Source organism: Ambystoma mexicanum, chromosome 11 (genome assembly GCF_040938575.1).
Source record: "Ambystoma mexicanum isolate Mex_15411 chromosome 11, UKY_AmexF1_1, whole genome shotgun sequence".
Classification (NCBI taxonomy): Eukaryota; Metazoa; Chordata; class Amphibia; order Caudata; family Ambystomatidae; genus Ambystoma; species Ambystoma mexicanum.
In genome coordinates this window covers 1,384,514,707-1,384,538,909 of record NC_090934.1, presented here as the reverse complement: position 1 = coordinate 1,384,538,909, position 24,203 = coordinate 1,384,514,707, and the positions used below count along the sequence as shown (strand labels likewise).

At 48.0% G+C, this 24,203-nt stretch overlaps 1 protein-coding gene across 1 annotated transcript in view; it reads left to right on the top strand.

Annotated features, from left to right (window-relative positions):
• The window catches only part of HDGFL3 (HDGF like 3), a 193,038-nt gene that overhangs the window by 27,790 nt on the left and 141,045 nt on the right, over nucleotides 1-24,203 (top strand). The window contains exon 2 of the mRNA XM_069624988.1: nucleotides 20,487-20,563. Coding sequence (XP_069481089.1) covers nucleotides 20,487-20,563 — 77 coding nt within the window. The remainder of the gene's footprint in view (nucleotides 1-20,486; nucleotides 20,564-24,203) is intronic.

Sequence of the window (24,203 nt, the reverse complement as noted above, 5' to 3'; positions counted from 1 at the left end):
TGATTTCCAGACAGTTTTTGCAGACTCGGCTGTATGTCATATACATTGTACTCTCTTGCAACAGAGAAGTCATTTTTACTCTCTTAAAATCACATTTACCCTCAAAGTTTAAAAATAGGGAGTAAAATACTCCCACCTCAAAATCCTATCTGGAGCACTGCATATCCTTGTGCCATTAAACAACCTAGGTGGGTCGAGATTTGCGAAGCAGCTTCCCGGGGGGGGTGCAGAGTGAGTTGAGGAGCTCTGTTGGATAGTTTACAGCTTTGCCTGCATCCACAACCGATTTAGTTGTAGTCCTTAATTGTTCCCGGAAGCATACCCTAAATCTGATTTATTAATTTGACAGAACAACTTTTAGCAGCAAGGATGGCTTGTTCACACAGCCACTCGTGATTTTTGTAATTTTCTGATATGTTTGGATATACTTTATGTATCAGTTCTGAACCCAATAGCACCATCTCGCAAATATTCTCTGGAAAAGTAATTTCTGGAAAAGTAATTTCACCGGATGCCGCAACAATTTGGAAACTTATGGAATGCTACCTATCTTCAACTTTGACTCTCAGGTCCATTTGCCTCTCATATGCCATTGCCTCCTATACGCCAGTGTTTCGCCAACCCACATACCCACAAACAAATTCTGACTTTTATAAATATAGATGAGAGAAAAAGCTCAACTCTCACTATTTTATAGGGTATTCCCTACCAAACTCGGGTGCTCGTCGTCAAGGTGGTTATCCAAATGAGAAAGTACTGTCACCTGTCCAAAACTACCTACCTCTAGCCCTACCACTAAATAAACAAACAACATAAAGAACACCAGGAGAATGACTCTCTTCTGGTTCACTGGTTTCCACCTTGGGTATTGTGTTTAAAAGTCTTAAATAAGAGTTCATGTCCACAAGATACAAAATACCAGGATATAGAATACCAGCACGATGGCTCTCTCCTGGTCCAATAGTTAAGTAATCTTTGCAAAAAAATAAGCAAGGTCCTGCAAAAAACAAGGGAGGTCCTGGGAAGTCCCTCTGCCAGAAAGTAGTCTCAGTTAAGAGAGCCTTACCCAGATTCTTTAGCTCACTATCTTTTACAGAGGAGAAATATCAAAAACACATCACTCTTTGTCCTGCACTGGGGCAGCCAGCACCGAAATACTAGGCATTTCTTCTCTGAACAAGAGTACCAACAGCAACCCCAGACACGTGTTTCAGTCTGGTCGGACCTCATCAGTAGGGTGGAGCTGTACCTCTCTAAGAAAAGTGAGCAAGGGGTCCACGTCTGGATTCCCCTAGTAACTTGGGGTGAGACTTAAAATAAAATATTTTTAAATATTTAAATACTTAAAATATGCAAAAACCAGGGGGGGCAATCTTTGTCCTAGTATCTGAATCAACTTCTTCCTATTAATCCTTGTACTTCTTCACACGCTTCTCTTCTGGCTTCTGCTTCCTATTAAGCCTCGTACTTATTTACAGGCTTCTGTTCTGGCTTCTAAGTTAACAAACTGTAAATTAACCAGGTGAATGCCTCCCCTGTCCTGGTTCACTTGGATGTCTGGTAACTGATTTATATCTGGTAACTGCTCTTATTAAGCCTTGCGCTTCTCTTCAGGCTTCTCTCACATTTCATTTAAACGTTTCACATCCTCCTAGTTTCTGTGGTTCAATGTCACTTTGACAAACTTTGTAATAGATACTGGGACAAGGGAGATTACTCCTGAGGCTTTGGTTATCTTCACAACAGTTACTTAGGCGAGGGAGATCACTCCGGATGCTTTAATCAGCTCCACAAAAATTACAGAGTCAAGGGAAATCCAGCTTGATGCTTTCTGTATTCCCCCCCCCCCCAATCCTCTACCGTGTCTATCATGGTTCCTGTTACTCTTTGTTCCTGGGACCACTTAGCCAGTTCTTTCTGGGACTTTGGGGCTGTTCTTATGCATTTATCAGTCATCATCGCTCTGCCCTGCTTTGGTTTTGCAGGGCCTCTGGTTCAGTGGTATCAGCATTGTTAAGGGACCTACCGGTCCGCCTCACTGTGGTTACGCCACTGTTCACTGGATTAGCTTTTCGGCATTGGTTGGGCCCCTTCTAGCTCCAGAGACTCCCTGCGACCTTCCAGCCAAGTCCTCTAGACCGAGGACTGGTTTCTCTGTCTTGCGGGTTTCAACTTGGCTTCTCTGGTTTCCATGGTTCTCTTTCAGGCAGTCCTTTGTCTTTCTTTATGGCCGGTAGCTGGGTCGTCCCCAGCGAAATGTCCCAAGTCCCTTGTCTGTATTCATGATATAGTCTTCAGGCCTCCTTGGGGCCACCTGAACTCGGTACTTTTGGAATTCACATGGAAGAGTAGTTTGTATAACTCCTGCAAGGATCTTCTTCACAGTATTTACATTAAACACTTGATTAGATTTTAGAGGAAGAAAAGGAGGAGTGTTGCAATAACATACACTAGTACTGTCAGAGGCTTTTCGTACAGGTCTTAGGGATTTTGGGGACTCAAGGCAAGAGGGTTAGGGAGTTCCACCATAGAACAGAGGTCCCCATGAGAGAAGTCCCTCCCTATGAGGTCATCCCGCTTTTCACCACTCCAAGGCAGAATTTCTGGTAGTGGCCTCACCACCCTAGTCTCACAGGGGAGAAGTGACGTGATCCCATCATTCTTCACAATAGGAAATGTACTTTACCAAGATTTTTCAGGCCCCATTAACCTGGATCAGAGGCTACAACAAAGGCCAAGAAGCGAAATTTGGAAAGGAAACCCTAAAGAGAGCAGAAAAGCCAGAAGCCTTGTGAGAGTTACAACAACTGATGCAAAAGGTGACCAGACTATCTAAAAATTGCATATTAACAGGAAGTCTAAAGTAAAAGAAGACTAGTGCAAGAAGCAAGTATGGGAAGAGCGGAGGCATTTCTAGTGCAAGAAGCAAGTATGGGAAGAAGGGAGGCATTTTCCTGACCTAAGTTTGTTAGACTACAGGTAGGGTCAATTAGAATTAGTTTTGGACAGCGGACCTATTTGTTTGGACATTTACTGACGACTGACTAGCACCTTACCTATTTACATAGGTAGGGAACACCCACATATCAATGGGGAAAGATAGGGCTTATTCATATTTATTACTTTTTTGAAATGACGCCATCATGTCCGAATCCTTCTGATCCGCCACAGCTCCTACAACATTCACCTTTTTCAGCCATGCACTCTTGCGATACACAGAATTGACAGTCACATGTCACATGCTCGCTTGACACACATGCTACACATATTCACATCATTTGCTTTTATGCCATGAGCCTGTATGCCACACACTTAAGACATGCGCTTTTACGCCATTTTCTCCTATGCCACATGCTCTTAATGTACACATGCATGAGGGAGATGTACATTTTGTACATACATTACTATACGTGTGAAAACTAACATCAAAGTCATGACTGACTTTGATGTCAGTTTTATATGTATATGAGACGTATTGGAGATGTAAATTGCATGCCTAAACAAAATGTAAAGCTCTTATGTGCCTCCTTCACATATAAAAACGTGCGTCAAAGTCGGACCTCACTTTAATGTGAGTTTTCATAAGTATAGGAAACGTATAGGATGAGTGCATTTCATATGACTTTAAACACCACATGTTCTTACATCAAATGCTCAAATGCCACATGCTTACAACACACAGACTTGTGCCACTGATTGTTCCATTTACTCTTAACCAAACACACTAACGCCTTGCGCTAGTACTCCACATGCTCTTTTGACATTCTCTAGTAGGCCACACGCTGATAAGCCACACACTTAATCCATACACTGACATGATATACGCACATACCCCACACACCCCACACAACGCATATACCCTACATACCGGACACTCATATGCCACACACTCAAATACCAAACGCTTATGCGCCACTGATAAACAATGAACTCGTATGCCACGCAACAAATTCCATAGACGCACCATATGCCACACACTCATATTCCATAAACTCAACACTTATATTCCAGGCGCTCACACAACAAACACACATACGCCACTTATGTGCAACTCTCCTACACCATAAACTTGTCACACTGATAGACCATACACTCATATGCCCTATACAATTCAGTCATACACCATACACTCATGTGCCATACACTGATACACAATACATCCATACAACATTCATATAGGGTATATGACGTACGATGATACACCTATGCAACGTACATTCATACAATGTATACATCAAACCCTAACTTCAGATTTCATGTCCTCGCCTTGGTCCACTCCCACCTGGATGGTGGCAGTGCCCTTTTACAAGGTCTTCCGGCGGGATGTGTCCTGCATGCTGTAGCACAATCCCTCAAAGGACTCTGCTTATTCGACCACATCACTCCTATCCTCATCAAACTGCACTGACTCCCACTGCAAGCCAATATCATCTTGAAATCCTGCTGAATTATCTACAAGGATGTCACCTTGAAGTCCCCAGCTACCTCACTGAGAAACTATCAGGGTAATTCATAGAATTCAGCGCACAGGTGGCGCACGCGGCTGGTGACTTTCTGCGCCAGCCGCGTGTGCTAAAATCTATTTCCGCGCACAGCGTATTCATGGATTTTAGCATCCAAAACCAGCCGTGGCGCAGAGCCCACAAATCCTGTACATGGCACACAGGCCCGAACCACGAAAACGCCAGTAAAACTCCATGCGCACCCCTCCGAATACATGTACACCCCGGCGCTGGGAGTTTCCCACGCGATTTGCCCTGTGCGAGCGGGGTACGTGTGTTACTGGGGTGCGCAAGAACTTTCCCACGCGATTGGCCCTGTGCGAGTGGGGTATGTGTGTTACTGGGGTGCCCAGGAACTTTCCCACGCGATTGGCCCTGTGCGAGCGGGGTACGTGTGTTACTGGGGTGCGCGGGAACTTTCCCACGCGATTGGCCCTGTGCGAGCAGGGTACGTGTGTTACTGGGGTGCGCGGGAACTTTCCCACGCGATTGGCCCTGTGCGTGCGGGGTACGTGTGTTACTGGGGTGTGCGGGAACTTTCCCACGCGATTGGCCCTGTGTGAGCAGGGTACGTGTGTTACTGGGATGCGCGGGAACTTTCCCACGCGATTGACCCTGTGCGAGCGGGGTACGTGTTACTGAGGTGCGCGGGAACTTTCCCACACGATTGGCCCTGTGCGAGCGGGGTACGTGTGTTACTGGGGTGCGCGGGAACTTTCCCACGCGTTTGGCCCTAAGCGAGCGGGGTACCTGTGTTACTGGGGTGCGTGGGAACTTTCCCACGTGAATTTGCCGTCAGAGCGGGGTACGTGTATCCAGTGTGGTGCGCGGGGAGTCCTACACGTGAATTGGCAGTGTGGGTCCTCCCAGGTGTCCCCTCTACCCCCTCCACGGCCCCTGCAGGCAGCCCACACCACAGGGGACTACCCTGCACCCTCAGACATGTCCTGCAGGCAGCCCGTCCACCATGGCCATGCCCCCCAGCCAGGCCACGTGTCACATTGCACTAGTGATCACCAACTCGTGTCCCCCTGCACCCCCACCCCCCATCAGTGAGGGGCACCTGCCAGCAGGCCCCCACACATGTCCCTCTGCACCCACTGCCCCCCATCAGTGAGGGGCAGCTGCCAGCAGGCCCCCACTCATGTCCCCCTGCACCCCCACCCCCATCAGTGAGGGGCACCTGCCAGCAGGCCCCCACACATGCCCCCCCCACATGAAATAAAGATGCACAATCATGGCCCACTTCTACACCATAATACCACAGCACGCCACCCAATTACTGAGATGCAATGATTTCTCAATGAAACCCACACTGACATGCCCATCTCAAGACACAAACCAAAAGTCATCTATGTACATCAACACATGTCCGTCACACACACACACTCGTTGGCATTGATTTTGTAAACCCACATTTTCACATGCATTCACCCAATGAGCAAATCCCACAAATGGAACTAAAATATGAAAATGTACAAAAATAAATCAATAAAATGAAAGCATAACAAAATAGCAAACATGAAAAGAAAAGCATGTGCAAAAGAAGAGCAAATGAGAAGTATAACCAATACAAAGAAATCCTAAAGAAAAATAGTCCAAACTCTCCCTCCACCAACGCAAATCCAAAGGAAACGTTAAAAAAAATCCATTGATCCATGGTGAAATCAAAAGAAAAAGTTCAAAATAATCCATTGCCCAACTATGTACAATCCATTGTCCAAAAGAAAAATCCATTAATCCATGTTCAAAATCAATCCAACGTCCAACTATGTACAATCAACTTTCCAAGGGTCCATGAGCCCAACGAAACAAATGAAACCTATCTAATAACCTACCTAACAAAAAAACTATTTACAAAAGTGTGGGCCATAGTCCAAAAGCCCCAAAATAAAGTAAAGAAAGGAAACCTAACACTATAAACTATTTACAATGGCGACGGGCAAGTCCTGCGGCTAACTCAGTGATGGTTTCGGCCAGGGCATCATCGAACTCCATGTCTATTTGCTGGAGGCGGGCCTCTGTTCTGGCCCCGAGGTCTCGCAGGGAGGCACTCATGGCCTGTTCCAACTCCCGCCGAGTCGCATCGAGGCACTCTGCCCGCTTCAACGCCCGACACATGGAGAACTCCGCTCTGACCATGGTGAGCCGCGCCTCTTCTGCCCGCCGCCGCTCCGCACCTATACGCTGGCCCAACCGCAGCCACATGGAAGACGCATCCATTCCAGGGTTCTCCTGCCCTCTGGCCGATGCCTGCCCCCCTGATGTTGATGGCCCAGAGCTATCATTGCTCCCACCTAGAGCCTGCTCCTGCTGCTGCTGCTGTCCATGTGCCCTGTCCGACGATGCCTGCACATCCTCCATCAGCTGGTCTCCAGTTGTGGTGTCCACCCCTGCTGGACCGCCGACTCCCGACTGTGGCAGGGATGGGATCTCCACCAAGCTGGCTGTGTTGGTCAGGCCAGGACCACAGGGCGCCCTGGTGGAATCTTGGCCGGAAGACGGCAGGGAGAATGACTGGCGCATAGTCTCCACAGAGGAGGAGAGGTCCGCCAGAGTGTGCGTCACATGTAGGAACCCACCAACCAGGGCCCTTCCCAACCGTGCCACGTCGCGACGCTGCTGTTCGTGATGGCGTGCGTTCTTCGTCCAGGAAGAACGCATGTCATCACGAATGTCACGCGTGCGCAACGCGACACCAATCAGGACGGAGCCCATACATTCATTGGACCCCTCGTCCACAGGTAGTGGAGAGGCAGATGACATGGCACTCTCCTCTACCTGCGGACGGGCCTGGGACGGGGCATCCATGCTGGTGCATGGTGGTGCAGTCCCAAGGTCAGGGACATGCACAGGCCCCTCCGCGGTGACCTGTGCTGCCTCCTGACCCTGGCCCTGGACTGGTACTACCCCCACCAGGCCCCATGTGCGGCTCAGTAGCGGGCTCCTACTCCTCTGTGGAGACCACCAACCTGGATGTCTCTGTACCGTCTTCCGCCATTGCAAGCCCCTGTGGGCGCTCACCCGGCCCTTCCGCCACAGCTGTAGTGGCAGACGCGGCACCAGCCTCCTCGCTCCCGGATGATGGCAAGTCCTGGGAGGGTGGCTGGGCCTTGCGTCGCCGCCTAGTGGAGGCATCCCCGCCGCTTGGCTCCACAGCGCCGTCTCCACCCTCTTCTTCACTTGACTCTGCGTAGAGGGAGACATAGAACACAAGCATCAGGGTACAGTACAATATTCACCTAGACAGGAAGCAATAACACGAGTGGCAGTGTCTAATGTCACTTCCATCTGTCACTCCCCAACACATGGGTCAATGCACGCAAAACACATGCATAAACAGGCACGGCGCCTGCAATCAACATCAGCATCCATGTACAAGGGCCTCTTTTAATCCAAATGTTGCCTTCAAACTCGCATGCATCATGGCTCACACTGATCCCATGCACACATCACCGGAGGGTCATGCATCATGCCTTGTACACCGCAGACACATTGGATAGACACAGTGCATACAACGGTGACCGCACTGCATGAGTGAACGTCCACATCATCACAGATGTGTCATGAATCCATGGCGTATTAAAGTCACAGACACACTTCTCAGACACACACACATGTGCACCATACATGTACATGACAGCAGCACCCATCCCTCACACCCCCACCATGTGCAAGAACAGACACTGGCATGCTTTCATGTGTGCATTTGCCATACAGCTCCCCATGTTGCATTGGAACTCGTGCACCAACCATGTGGTTCGCACATTACTGGTCTCACATGCATGAACATGTCCCTGCACACACACATCCATACATGGCCCATGTCACACATACAGGCAAGTATCAGACTACCAGCACACTGCAACATGCCCTGTCTCACACAACAATGCTTGTCCACTTACCACTCAACTCCAGACGGGTCTTCCTCCGAAGGATCTGGGCGTGGACCGCTGGGCATACGTGTTCCAGGACCCTCATCTGGATGTCACTCATGCTGACCCGGCTCCCCTGCGCGAGGCGCCAGGCCTTGTGGAGGATCCTGGACCTGAAGTCCTCCCAGCGCTTCTTGATGTCGCGGGTTGCCACCCCCTCCGCGTTGATGGCAACCTCTACGTCATCCCAGATCCTCTCCCGTCCTTCCTTGTTGGCGCGTGATGTTCCGAAGAGGGCATCATACTGCCCCAGGACATGCTCCACCAGGACACCAACTTCCTTCACACTGAAGCTGGTGGCCCTCTGCTTCTCTGGCTGGGGGTCGCCAGTGGTCTCAGATGGTGTTTGCCCCGACATGGCGACCCACGAGGCAGGCGTCGGTGGGCAACTGGGTCCTGGGGCTGGGCTGTGGAGCGATGGTATCACAGTTGGGAGTCTTCTGTTCCAGCAGGGGTGGACACAGCAACTGGAACCCTGGCTGATGTGCAGGCACCAAATACCAGGGCACGTGGGCAGCAGGCAGGCAGGCAGCAGCAGATGGCAGGTGGGAGCGTGCTCGGGGCTCTGGGGGGCAGTAATTCGGCCTTATGGGCAGGAGCGTAGTCTTCCGTGTGCCAGCTTGATACGGAGTGATTTGGCACGTGAAAATCTTGTACGTCAGTGTGTAATTCGAGGAAAGGCACTTCGCGCGTAAGCACACGTACGCGGTTTCATTGGACCAAAGGCCCTTAGCGCGTAAGCGCTTCTGTGATGTGACTCGCGCGGGCGTTTCCCTCGTGACGTGGGCATAGTGGTTCAGTGCGCGTGAAAACACTGCACGTCCGCGTGTGAATGCATGTAATCCGAGGAAAGGGCCTACACGTGTAAGTGACGTGACGCGCGTGGGCGTTTCCATCAAGACGGGTGCATGTTCATCGTACACGTCCAAAAACTGCACGTCCGAGTGTCAGCTCATGTAATTGGAGGAAAGGGCTTTAGCGCGTACATGCGTAAGTGATGCTGTACGTGTGGGCCGCTTTAAAAGGTACGTGTAGGACCCCATTCCCTTGTACGTGCTTTTTGTGGAGAGCGAGTGGGTGAATTATGTACTTCTTGTCGGTTCACACGCGATTACTTCACAGCGTTTCAAGTTTGTACTCCGTTACCTCTGACAGCGTTCTTTATTTTTTTTGGGCCCGTTCCATCAAACAGCGTTCACTTCTTCTTTTGTCCTGTCTCCTCAGACAGCGTACAAATCTTCTTTTGGCTAGGGTTTTGCCTACGCGCACATGCGCGCTTTTTCAAGTTATTTTTCCAGGCAGACGGTGAGTCTCGCACGCATTTACCAACTGTGCTTGCCCCTTGTGTCGCGTACCCCTTCAGAGGTCATTGTAGGCTGCGTGTTTCACGCGTACGCTTATTTTTGTGTTTCTGGGTGCCACAGCATAGTGCGGGTTCATTTTTCCACGCACATGGTCTACGAGGGGTTGTGTGCACGTTACTTTTTGTTTTTGGGGTGCCTGTGCGTTGCGTGACCCGTCATCTTCCCCCAGGGGTCACAGACAGCCTTGCTAGAGCACTAGGGTATGAATTCCATCCAGTACCCTACCCCTTTCACCCCCCAATTGCCCAGGACAATTGTTTACTGCAAATCCCATAAGCACAACAACATCAGTGCAATGGTTGGGAGGCGACCAAGCGGTAAGGGAGGCAAAGGTGGCCGACCTCCAAAAGGTGGGCATGATGGGCGCGGTAGGGAACGTGGCCAGGATTTGCAGGGTGCCCCTAGACCCCCATGTGTGGAGGACCAATCGGGGACACCCATGCGCCCCCCACCCCCATGGCTGAGGGAAACGTGGCTGACACCATCCCAGCTCAGCCCTTGTTGGACCAGCCCATTGTGGCACCTGTCCCGGCACAGGATGACTCCCAGGCTGACTTCCAGGTCAGCAAGTCTAAGCCACGTGTGCCGGTGCAAGTTGGTGTCACCAGGCCACGTGGCTCTGGGGCAGCGATGTTATCTGCTGCCCCAAGTAGGCAGGGTGGGGAGGCTGCAGGGGCAGCTGCAGCTCTATCCACCCCAGCTCTGAGCCTCCCAGCTGGGACAGTGTCGATCCTGGTCCATCAAACTGACGTTGCCCCTGACAACCTCACACTTCAGACAATGTCTGCACCAAGACCTATGGTCATTGTGCATTCGCACACTCCTAGTACCCAGTCCACCGGCGCTTCTGCCCCTACTGACCAGAGCGGTGCAAGCCACTCAGGCTCTGCTCCACCTTTGAAGAAGAGGAATAAGGGTGCTCTGGCACTACAGGCTGAGACCCCAGACACGTCTACACAGTCCGGCACGTCAAGGAAGCCTAGCTTTAATGACCCCGAACTTAATGCACTTGTGACCTACGTGTCAGCACATAGCTGCGAAATGGTGGTGACTGCAGGGTGCAAGACCACACCTGGTCAACGTAGGGCACACTGGCAGACCATCGTGGACCGCATAAGTGCCCTTGGATTTGTGAGGCGCACAGCTGATGATTGCTACAAGCGGTGGAATGACCTGAAACGCAGAGCAAAGAACAAGCTGGCCTCAAATCATGCCGCTACTCTGGTGACTGGCGGTGGGTCTCCACCAGAGGACAACAAACGCACTGAACATGAGTCTGTTGCTGGGACCTTAGTCACAGAGGAACAGACCAAGGCGTGGGAGGGCTACCTGATTACGAGGCATTGTCCGGTGAGTGCCCATGCATGTGTGTGTAATCCATGTGTATGTTGTTTGGGTGATGGGTTCTGGTGAGGGTGTGTACTCCTGAGTGTTATGGGTCACCCATGTGCTTCCTCCAATACATTCACGTGCCTTTGATTTGGGTATGACAGTATCCCTTCTGCCCACAGTAGCCAATTAGCCCCACATTACTGCTGTTGCACTTGAACTATCATCTTGCAACAACATTGTTCTGTTTTTTCTGTGTTCATTCAGGCTGATTGTTTAGATTATCCAATTTTTCATATGCTTTTTCCATCCCTAATGCCACATATGTGACATGCTTCTGTCATTGTTTACACCCCACATTGTGCCACTTTAGTTACCTGGTTATGTGAATGATTAAACCATTCAGGGCGAGGGAGTATTGGCCTGCTGAAATTTATTTTTAGGGGCTGTTTGCATGTGGAACATGATAGTTGCTTCCTGTCATGTTGAAGTGACCAACCATTGATGTGTATATCTGCCTAAAATCACTGTCTAATTGTACACTGGATGTGTTGCAATGTGTGGCACATGCATATTTTGCAACACTATTCTGCATTAATCTTCTCATCATGTCCATGTGACATGGATGTGTGACAGTACTCATTCATTGACATATCGCTGTAGTTGTCTAATTTACCATGGCTATGCTACATGACATCTGTGGGCTGGCATGTGTCATGTATGTGTATTGGACATGCCACTCACAGGCTGATGTGTGATGCCAGTGCTACACGACATGCTGCGAATGTGTTGCTTTTCCATATTGGTGTCCTCATTGTCTGCCTTTTTGACTCCCCTTCAAAATCATTGACAGTGCATGCATGCCAGGGTTATAGTCATGTGGGACATGTGTACACCATGTACAGGATCTCTGTCTTGTCAGGCCTATGTGTGTGCTATGGTGCTCATGCCTGTTTCCATTTCTTGTGTTTCATGTTTTTGCAGGTGACGATGCACTTTATGCTTGTGAGGTTCAGGAGATGGTGCAGACCCAGAAGGATTCTCAGCCACGACCAGGCACCAGTGGGGGACGTGGTGTGGTGGTGGGTGAAAGCACTTTGGTACTGCAGACCATACTGTTGAGGGGTGCCTCTGGGTGCAGCTCCCTAGACCTCTATTCAGGTGCTGAGTCGGATGATGAGACTTCTGTGCTGTTGCAGGTCAGTGCTTTTGGCAGGGATTCTGTTCTGTCCAGCCCACCTGCACCAGGGTTAGAACCCTCTATGGGGATGTCAGTGTTGGTAGGTCCGCCTTTGGCGGTTACGGATGCAGGGTCACACTCCACAGCATCTGATCCTGTTCCTGGCCCAGCAGATCAGAGGGGAATGCAGTCCTGCAGCCTCAGGCAGTGCCAGCACAGCAAGGTGCAGATCGCCTTGCCCCGAACAGGTGTGGTGCCCGCCGACGCGGTGGCCGTGCGCCACCAGGCAATACTGTATGGGAAAACTCCATGTACGGTATGGCAACCCAACAGGCAGCATCAGTAGAAAGGATGGCTCAGGCAATGGAGAGGGTGGCCACTTCCATTATCCCCCCTGAAAGGCAGATGGAGCAGCAACAGCAGGCAACAGACTCAATTTGCCAATCACACAGGGAAGACATGTTGACGTCCAACAGAGACCGACGGGCGGCACTGGAGACTCTGCGCGAATCCATATCAATAGAGTCACAGGGCCACAGGGAAGACCTGAGGGTGGAACTCCATAACCTCAGGCAGAGTCTGCTTGAACTTGAGGCTTCCCAAAATGTTAGGGCAGAACAGCAGCTGGAGCAGCTCACACGTTCGCTCTCCGCTGAGCTGCAGGCAACACGTGAGGAGATCCGGGCATCCCACGAGGCCATGCGTGTAGAAGTGCAGGCAACCCGTGACGTGCTGCATGGGGATCTCCGCACTTTAATCCTCCAGAATCAGACCTTCCAGACCTGCATGCTTGCTGCCATGGAGGACCATACCAGGGCTTTGCGTGGGCTGCCTCCCATAGTGCAATCACCTCCTGATGCAGCAGCAGAGGGTGAAGAGAGTGACAGCAGTTCTCCCACAATGTCATAGCCGTGCAGGCCATGAGCCCATGGAGGTATTTTTTTTTTCCGCAACATCCACGCAGGTGGGTGTTGGTGTGCACCCTGTCCTTGAACCTCCTGGGTGCCCCCCCACGTGGCCATTTTTATTTATTTATTTATTTTTTTACAGTGTGTTGCCTTGTGTGGCTCCCGTGGGCATCCACTGTATTCCGGCTGGGCACATGCAGGCTTGTCCTGAGTTTGGGTTAGATGCTTGGGTTCGTGACACACACCCCTCCTGCTTCACGTTTCCATGGGCTTGCAAAGGGTGTGACCAAGTGACAGTGACTTACACAGTGACATTGGGCTCCCATGAGCTGTGTGGGCAGTCTGTAGTCAATACTGTGTGTACATCCCTAGTGGGTATTGTTATATTGTACAATGCATGGTGTATTGATATGTGCTTGTGCATCCATGTCTTCCTCCTAATTTGCAGGTTCCTTCCTCATGTCTTCACAAGGCCGTCTCCTTTGCAGATGGAATTCATGTTGTATGTACACTGACACATTTGCGTGGCAGCAACACTTTACAGTTGGAAGGGGTCGATGTGCTGCCTTATTCAGGTTTCACTTAGTACTGTCATGTTTTTACAATGTTTCATGGTGTGTTGCTGTTTTGTGTTGGTGGTAAGTATTTGTTCATGTGTGCTGTTTGTTATTGATTACTGGAAGCATATTGTCTGTGGGCAGTTTCCATTTGGGACAGAGCACTTTGTGACACTTGTGTCCGGTCTTGTGCATTGCTTTGTTTGCTTTCACATTGCATGACATGCCATGGTGTGTTGGGTGGCGGAGCTGGGGAGGGGTTGGGTGACATAGCGCTATTTTCATGTTGTATTTTGCAAGGGGTAGTCATTCATGCAGCATAAATGTGTTTTTTTTTGTGACACAGCATTGGTTGTCTTTCGGCAGGTAGGGATGCACACAAAGTAACAATTCCAGGAGACCAATCTCAGGCTGGTATGGTTGTAACAGTTGACTGTCCCTTATGTCATCATCATTGATTGTCAGCTGGTATGTGCCAGGGCTGTGTGCACTCTACAGGGGTGTGATTTTAGGTGAAGTAATTAGCCACCAGCTGCGTACGGGCTGCCTCACCACGTGCCCTTTCCCCTCCCATGCGCAGCGGCCGTGCTTGTGGTTGGGGATGTGGGGGCACCACCATGTCCACCGGCAGGCCCCGGCATGTTGCAACGTTGTGCAGGACACATGCTGCCACTGTGATCCTGCACACTACTGGGGGAACGTATAGCAGCTGCCCACCAGAGCGGTCAACGGAGCGAAAACGTGACTTGAGCACTCCGAATGTGCGCTCCAATATGCCCCAGGTTGCAATATGGGCTGTGTTGTATCTTACCTCGGTTGGTGTGTTGGGTTTCCGAATTGGCGTCATCATTGGGTGCTCAGTGGGTAGGCACTGTCCCCTGGGGAGGTGATGATGGGTATCATTAGTGGGGTTGTGACATTACTCAGTATCTGACATGCATGCATGTGCAGGGGCATTTATAATCACCAAGCAGCCATGTATTGCCATGCCGCCCAGCTTCTAGGTCCCGGTTTAGGGTTGACATTCTGTAAATGAAACTATCATGGGTGGACCCTGGATAGTTGGCATATACTGAGGTGATGATTCCCTTGGCATCACCTACTACCTGCATGTTGATGGAATGCCAGTGCTTGCGGTTTCTGTAGATGTGCTCAGTTGCCCTTGGAGGACGTAGAGCCACATGGGTGCAGTCAGTGGCACCTAGCACTTTGGGGAAGTGTGCCACCCCGTAAAAATCCTGGACGACAGCCTGCCTTTCTGCAGGTGTTCTGGGTAGGTATGTGTGCCTGCGGACTGATGGGCGTGCAGTCATGATGGCCAACACCTGGTGCAGGTAGCGTGACTGCGTGGCCTGTGAGACCCCCCACTATGGCAGTTGTCCGCTGAAATGAACCAGAAGCCAAGAAGTGCAGTACATTGAGCACCTTTTCCAAGGGGCTCAGTGCTTGGGAGCACAGGGTGGGTGATGTGAGGTCATCCTCCCACTCACTCACCAAGGTCGAGTATTATGTGAGGTGGAAACCTGTACCTCCCATACACCTGGTCATCAGGCATCCCAAAAAGGCTGGTTCTGGGTGTAAAAATTCTGGGCCCGACTATCCTCCTCCTGCGGTATTCCACCACCACTGCTGCGAGGAACGGTATATTCATCTTGGCGTCTGAGCTTGTTTGTTGTTTGCGCGCACTTTTATGCTGTGCGGGTCCACGTACGCCTGCTTCCAGCTGGCGTACATGTTTCCGGATTAGAGCGTCTTTTTTGGCGCACGCGTTAGCCCCGTTCGATTCCATGAATACGTGTTGTAGGCGCACGTGTGGGCGTTCCGCGCATTTGCCTCCTGTACTTCCCCCCCCCGTGACACCCACATTTTCACGCGTTGTTCCCCATTCCGCGTTTTACACCCGTATTATGCCTACTTTTGTTGTGTGCGCTTCGCTATGTGCGCTTTCGCTGTGCGTGTAGCGCACGCTGTTTGAAGACGTGTGCGCCAGCGTGCGCCACGCAGGATTTTAGCGCACATCCATGGATTTACACATGCACAGACTTCCATGAATCGCTGTGCGCGGGTTCCGCTGCGATTTTCGCACTTGTGCTGCGATTCGCACGCTTGCGCTGGAATTTTCAGCACACATTAATTCCATGAATCGGCCTCAGTATCTTTGGAGGCCTAGGATCCACCAGAAGTAAAGACGTGCTTGAACTCTGCCAGTACATGAAGGAAACAACCAGAAGAGAGGCAATTTCTGTCTATGCCCCAAGACTGTGGAACCTCCTCCCATTAACATCAGACTCTTCCCCCTTGCTTCTGCAGTTAAGGAAGGCGCTAAAGATCCCTCCTCTTCAAGGAATGGCTCCTCCATAGCACCTAGGTCCACACACCCTCCACTCCCCACTGTGAGGAGCCAGGAATGAGGCGTGGACACAGGGTTTATGGTTTTGGCCAAAGACTTTTATAAAAATAAAAGGGGGTTGGGAAATGCCTCTCTGCCCCTGCTCTAAGAGGTGTTTCCATATCTAAAACAAACATGAAGGGTCTGTCAAATTTCAGAATGTTCAAAGCAAAATGCCCTGTATCCAAAGTACTATTCTGGCACTCGCATTCTAAAAATCTATTCTAAGGTGAAAATGGAAAATGTCTTTGGCCTATAGTAGTGTACAAATTTTCAAAAATAAAATGCATAACTCCAACACAAGAAAGTTCCATAAGGAATACAGTTCCTTGTTCCAGAGGGTGGGTCCCTTCCGCTGGATTTCTCTTCACTCATTTTTATACTTTCAAGAAAATCAGTTTTGTAAGTTTTTTTCTTGATCAACAACACAACTGTTTGACAAAACAACTTTGCATTCTGTCTGTATCTTGTTAGGATACCTGGTGTACTCTCCTGCCAGGTTTTCTCTCCTCTTTAAAGGGGAGGTTTGTTCAGAAATGTTATTAACCCAATCGATCAGGCATATATTTGTGAGCATACGTCGATCGATTGTTAAAAAAATCCAATGCATTTTAACCTTTGTTTTTTACACATTTGCACATGCGAAACTGCTGGGTTGGGTACCGCCATCTTGTGCTACACTTAGCCGTTGATCTATCGTCCTAAGTTCAAGTGCCTTGCGGCAGTAATTCAGACCACCTGCCCCTCAAACTGACATCACTAGTCAAAACAATATGCTTCACCTATTCATATGACGTCTGTGTACAACGTAGCCAAACAAACCCTGTCCACCAACGTCATAACGTTAGCCAAATCAGAACCAGGAAGATCAACACACACACCCAAACACAGCTTGAAAGTTCTTTCTTTTCACAAAAAGGAGAAAATAATATTATATTTTGAAGAAAAGAGCAATATTCCGGAATGTAATAAGTAGTTGTAGTTTAACATAATGTGTCAAAATAGAAAATTACACCCCCAACAACATTGAGAAGTGATGGCTGCTTAACATAACTGTCAACTTCATTAAATATTGAATATTGCCTTCATCGATTGACTAAACAATGCAAATACAGAGAGAGGCCTGAATTGTTGCCATAATTCCTGAATATTGAAGTATAAAATTAGAAGTGAGAAAAATAACTAGGTTTTTGCTTGTATACAGTAACAAAATGAGGTTTTACCGTAAAATGCAACGTACAAGAAAAATAAGAGCAGGATCAGCTGTGTTAAAAAAAAACATAGTGCAAAGACGAGAATAATAGGCACACACTTTGAAATTTCGGATTGACACGTGTACAAAAAAAGCCATGTAAATGTAGAATTTTAATCTGGTTTGGTAAAGACATTAGTACATAATATAAATTTTTTTTTTAAAAAAGTGATTACAGAGTTAATTTTAGGTAGTGTAAAGTACCTGTTCTCAGTACATCATACTTGGTAGATAGCTGCACAGAGCAAAACAAAGTCAGGGAGGTTTGGTAATGAAATAGACTGTCATAAATGGAAAAAACTCAGATTTTGTCTGATCACTTGTCGAGGAAAGAGGCGTCTTGACATTTCCATGGAGACATGTCAATAGATTGCGCACAGAGGACGTTGAAATGAGACCTGTATCGCCATCGTGAAAAGGGGCGTAAGTGTCTAGTAATGTCAGCTTGAGGGGTGGTTGATATGAATTACTGCCGCAGGGGCACTTGAACCTTAGGCGATGGATTGACAGCTAAGTTTAGTACAAGATAGCGGTACCCAACCAGTCAGTTTGGATTTGTGTAAATGTGAGAAAAAAAGATGCATTGGGTTTATTTTTTACGATCGATTGATGTATGCTCAAAAATACATTGCTGATTGATTGGGCCAATAACATTGCTGACCGGACTTCTCCTTTAATGTTTCCTCAGCCTTTTGCTAGTCATGATGTATCCTTATCAGGACTTTCTTAGGTGATGTATATTACACACTGTTTAACTCGACCACGCCTGGTAATCTTTCTTGCCAGTTCTTTCTCACATGAACATGCTTACAACTTGCATCTGCCTGTTATTCTCTCCTGCCAGGACTTTATATATAGTTCTAAACACAAGAAATATCCAGGACCGCACTTGTGCTCTGACTTATAAAATACCTTGCACTCACACGGGAAGGTAAAGGGTACATTTATTCATTAAACACAGTAGAATTTGCAGAAGAGGCTGCACATAAGGTGTTTCGCCAACTACTGGTGGCTTGATCACACATTAGATTGAATATTTGGACACAACCTATATGCTTTCTCAAACTCTATGATCCAAATGGACTAGTCCTCTTTCAATGTTTCTGCCACACATCCTTTCCTGTTAGCTGTGTTTTACATGGCCACCATGTTTTTAACCTTTTCGTAATATACTGTAGTGACTCAGTGCCATGCAAAAAATATTGTTTGAGCCTCAATTTCAGCAATCTGTATATATATATTAATCTTGTGACTTGAATCCGCTTGTTATACTATCCTGCCAGGGCTTCTTTTACATGTGTACTGCATACACACACAAACTTGATAGTCTCCTATTATTTTGCTCTGCCTTTATTAAGAAATATTCACTCACTTGTTCTCTCGCATATACTTTATTCACGTTCATTCGGTTTTGGCAGGGTTGCCAATACGCCCCGATGTACCTGCTTCCCCTTGGGTGGACTCGCCGGCTCTGGTTGGAGTATGTTGGTTCTCCTGTGGCGGTGCTTTGCGATTTTCTCCCTCTCACCGCCTCTGCTTCTCTGCCTCTTGCGGCTCCTGCTAGTTTGCTCTGTATTTGACCTGGATTTTGTGGATTGGAGGCTGCCTTGCAGTACCTGCGAACACCCAGAAGCCTTTTGTCTGCTTCTAGCGGCCTTGCAGCATACTCTCGCCTAGAGTCGGCACTACTCTTATTTTTTGGTGAACAAGTTGGCTCCACAGACCTCGCACCAGCCCCACGGTCCCTCTGCCAGTACTGAACCTACAAAGGTACAAAACCATTATATTAAAAAAAGACAGTCACAAGGGGGCACGGATGGGGTGGTGTTCAAACACAGTTAGGATGCATGCAGAAGCATTCTTCTGCCAGCATCTGACTGTCAGCTGGTTTGCCGGTTAACATTTCCAGCATCGGTTATATTCCTATTAAAAACTAGACCGCATCTTGTGCTCTTGGACTCCATTGATCTTCATTACTCAGCTCATCTTCTTCGTTATAGTATTGTTGTATTTAGCGCAAGGCAAGTCTGTATTCTGATAGTTTGTGTGCAGAGTCTGGGAAAGTGCTTTCAGGAGTCTTGAAAGGCAAGTTAGGTTTTGATGACTTGTATGAGAGCCTGTGAAAGTGTCATCATACTCTTCCTAGGTGGGAGGTATGATAATATGCCATTACTGCATGGGGAATGGTGGGGGTATCCTCAAAAGAAAAAGTGGGATACAATGTCTTATCCGATGATGTCATGACAATTCCCAGAGGGCTGCCTCCCCTCATGTCATCCTCCCTCATATAGCCACCCACAGGATCAGGTAGTGGCTGCCATTCTCTGGCCACATGGAGAGAGGTTACCCTGGGAAAGGAGTGATGACACTATCAGATTTATCACACCACCCTAACTGAGACTGGGGGATCTGATCCCTGCTGCTTCCTCCCCTGGTTGCTTGTCAATCTCATGCTACCAAATTACCCACCTTCCCCCTCCCCTGTTGTTAACTCCCCACTCTCTTGTTCCTCTGTTCCCCTCACCATTTTCTTCCTCCTATGATTGTAAAGCACTAAGCTGCTTTCCCAAGCAAGGCCTGCACTCAATAAATGCCCTAATGATTATAATACTCACCACAAAAACCTTCTTAAACCGTTTGGTGGGGATAATTGATTGGAACAAATGGAAACAGAAGTACTTGTTGTAGTAAGCTGGGTTTGATGTGCTGTTTTACAGGGATCTCTATTGTTTGTACAGTGCTAAATGATATTCACGGAAGAACCTCACAAATGAATTCTAGGGAGTAATCCAGCGCTGGTTTTGTGTTTGCTGAAGTGGAATGCCGACAGTTGTAGTTCAGGATTACACTGAAAAACAAAATCTTTAAATAGGGAACTATACTAGTGAAAACATGTGAACACTTTTTTCCCATTTTTATTTACAGTTTGAAGCAAATAAGATTAAATAGAATATTGCATTTGCTTTTTGGTGTTTGCTAGATTGAGTGAAAAATGTTAAGAATAAGGTTAATGTATAAAAGTCATATTCTTTTTAATACAATATAATATCTGTACTTCTACACCTAACAGATTGATGAACTACCAGAGGGAGCTGTGAAGCCTCCAGCAAATAAGTATCCAATCTTCTTTTTTGGCACCCATGAAACGTGAGTTGATTAAAATAAATTGTATTCTTTAAAGATTTTGAGTGATTTTTACAGAGTTGGAAAACCGCTTTATTTGCTACCTGAGGTGGAACAGATTTGCTAAGTTGTAAGGGCAGAAATGCACATATCCCATGTTCAGTGAACCTGTTGGCCGGATGAACTCCATTATACACAAATGCAGTCTATCTATGAGACTAGTAACTCCCGTCAACGTCCGATCCTGCGTAATTCTGTCAGCCAAAGTCCCACTCACCAATACACAAACTCTTACTATTCATCTGATCTACTGCCCGCCAGGCCCCATCGGCACCTTCGATGAAGACCTTAACACCATTCTAGCCAGCAATCTGAAAAGTTTGTCTCAAATCCTCACCCTGGGGGACTTTAATGTAGGATATAACAACCTTGCAGACCCAACAGCTAGTACCATTATCACCACTCTTGCCGAACTAGGCTTTGCGCAAAGATGCATGGTACCCACCCACTCGAAGGGCAGAATACTTGATTGGGTGGTCGACCACAATTGTCTAGCGAACATCACCAATATCTCACCGCTAATCTGGACAGACCACCACCTAGTTTTGGTCTGGTTATCCACCGACAGACCTCCACCTCCGCCCATCTCAATGCCCCCCCCACTCTCATCAGAAACAAGAAGAACATTACACCAGAAAGACTCATCCCGGATTTACTCCCCAAACTCGACATACTCTCAGACAACTTGGACCCAGAGATCCTAGTTGATGAATATAGCAAGGCGATGGCCACAGCACTGGACCTCATCGCCCCACTCAAACTCAGACCGAGCAAACCGAAAACGCACCTTAACAAATGGTACACACCATTCCTGAAAAACCTAAGGCAACAAAAGAGAAACTGCGAAGCTACCTGGAAAAACCTTCCACCAGCTGAAAACAAACTCAAACTATCCAAAATGGCCGCACTCTATAAAAAAGAAATTTACTTGGCCAAACGAACCTCCTTTGACTCTCGCATATCCTTAGCTAAATCCAACATGAAAGAACTCTTCTCTATTCTTAAAGAAGTCGAAACCCCTATACTACCTCCCGATACCTGCACCAAAGATAAAAATTGGTGTTCAGAAATTCAAAACGCCCTGGCCAAAAGATTAAGACCCTTAAAAACAAAATTTCCAGTAAAAAAGCGGCCATAAAAGATATGCTCCCATCGAAAAGCCCAGATAAGAGCACAACCATAGATCCCTCCTGCTTCAAGTTCTCTAAAGTTAACACTCTCTAAGTGGAAAAAATTATCCTATCTCTGAAAACCTACAACTGCCTGGGGGATCTGTGCCCAGCTCAATTTATCAAAGATAACGCCCATGATCTGTCACCTTTCATCACTAAACTAATCAATCCTTCCTTTACCACCGGCTCCATCCCCACCAATCTAAAACAATCTTGGGTATTGCCTTTATTAAAAAACCTACCCTTGATCCAGCCACACCTACAAATTACCGACCCATAACGACCGTTCCTTTCTTACTAAAAATCCTAGACAAGGTTGCTTACGTACAAATTCAGAAGCACTTGGAAGAACACCACCTTTTAGGGTCCAGACAATCAGGGTTCCGTCCGCAACACAGGACTGAAACTGCACTTATTGACTTGAAAGCTCAAATAGACACACTCGGGGACAAAGGGCAAGTTGCCCTACTCCTCCTCCTCGACCTATCTGCAGCTTTTGACTTGGTTGATCACTCTGTCCAATGCTCACACCTCCACACAGCAGCACATTTCTCTTCTGAGGCCATCACATGGATTACCTATTTTCTTAACGGAAGAACCATGAGGGTCTTCTCTCCCACTGCAGCAGCAGACCCGATACCCATTACCTGTGGTGTCCCACAGGGCTCATGTGTCTCCCCAACACTTTACAACATATTTACCAAGCCCCATTTCGATGATTTGGATCATCTCGATATCGCCTACACTAACTATGCAGATGATACCCAGATCCTCCTTCCGCTTTCAGGAGATTATGGAAAGGATTTGGCCTTGATAAATAGGGTGTACACCATCATCCAGGCATGGATGGCCATTCATGGACTATGCCTGAATGATGAGAAAACGGAGCTTATCATCTTGGGTACCACGCCTAGTCTAAAGAAACTCAGCCCGGCCTACAAATCCTTCATGATAGATGGGAACAATATCAAAGTTGGACAGGAGGTTAAAACCATGGGATTCTACTTGGATTCCAACCTTTCCTTCAAAAGACAACTGAGTTCTCTGGCATCATCATCGGCATACACATGAAAATTGATCCGCTCAGCTAAACCATTTCTTTCAGACACTAGCTGCGTCACACTCGCCAGAGCCCTTATACTTGCCCGCCTTGACTACTGTAACGCCCTTTACCTGGGAACTTTCAAGGCTACTACCTTACAATGCCCTGAGAGCAGCCTTAGGCATCCCCAGAAGAGTACACATCTCAGGACTCAGCCAACAGAACTGGCTATCAACTAGAAACAAAATACTCCTAAAAACTGCTTCACTTACCTATAAATCTCTCAACAACGCTGCTCCGATCTACCTGATCAACAGATTCCACAGACAAGCCTCCTCCAGACCCCTCAGAACTGCGTACAAAGACTGGCCTTCCATCCCACACTTGGAACTCCCTGCCTCCTAACCTGCGAATAGACATGCCCTATTTGCACTTCCGCGCTAAGGTAACATCATGGTTGAAACTGAACGACCACCTAGGTGGTTAATGCTATGGCTGCTTTCTCGCCATCTGCACACCATGTAACATGTGTGCCCACTCTTGTAATTCTGTTTTTTACTGCTTAGTTTGTCTGCCCTCCATACCAGTCTGTATATACTCCTTACTGTCAATGGGCCTCATTACGACCCAGGCGGTAAGTTACCGCCTGGGCCGTGACTTTACCACCATGGCGTAAACTACGTTTACGCCATGGTGGTTGGCGGACTTACCGCCCCATTCCGACCTAGGCGGGGCGGTAAGTCCCCAATCCCCATTTACCCTTCCCCATTCCCATTTTTGCCCCATAGGGCATAATGGGAGTGGGGAAGGCGTTAATTACGCCACCGTAAATTACGGTGGCGTAATTAACTCCATGGTCCCTTAGCGCCATGGATTTTAACACCTGCTAAAAGCAGGTGTTAAAAGCACCATGGCGCTAGGGGACCTCGTAATCAGGCGGTAAGGGTCGGCGCTGTTAACGCTGCCGTAAACCCCTTACCGCCTGAGTTGTAATGAGGCCCAATGTGTACCTTCATAAGCTTCGCATATTCTTGTAACTGCTGCACCCTGATACCCTTGGGTATAATTGCGCAATATAAATAATAAAACAAACAAACAAACTTGCTCTATATTCAAATATGTTTATACCCTTGGTCAAAATGTACAAACTTGCATACAACTTGCATGTACAATCAACATATTAACCAGTTAACAGGGAGATGCCCAATGCCCAAAATACAAAATATCACAAATGTATGCACATTTATTGCTCCACATGTGTATGTTACTACTCCCTCCTCCACACTGCCACTACCCAGCTTCTACTCCCAACACCCTTCCTTAACTTACACACACTTCACACTCACTCCCTACACTCTCTCTGCTAAGCACCCCCAACCCTTTAATACAC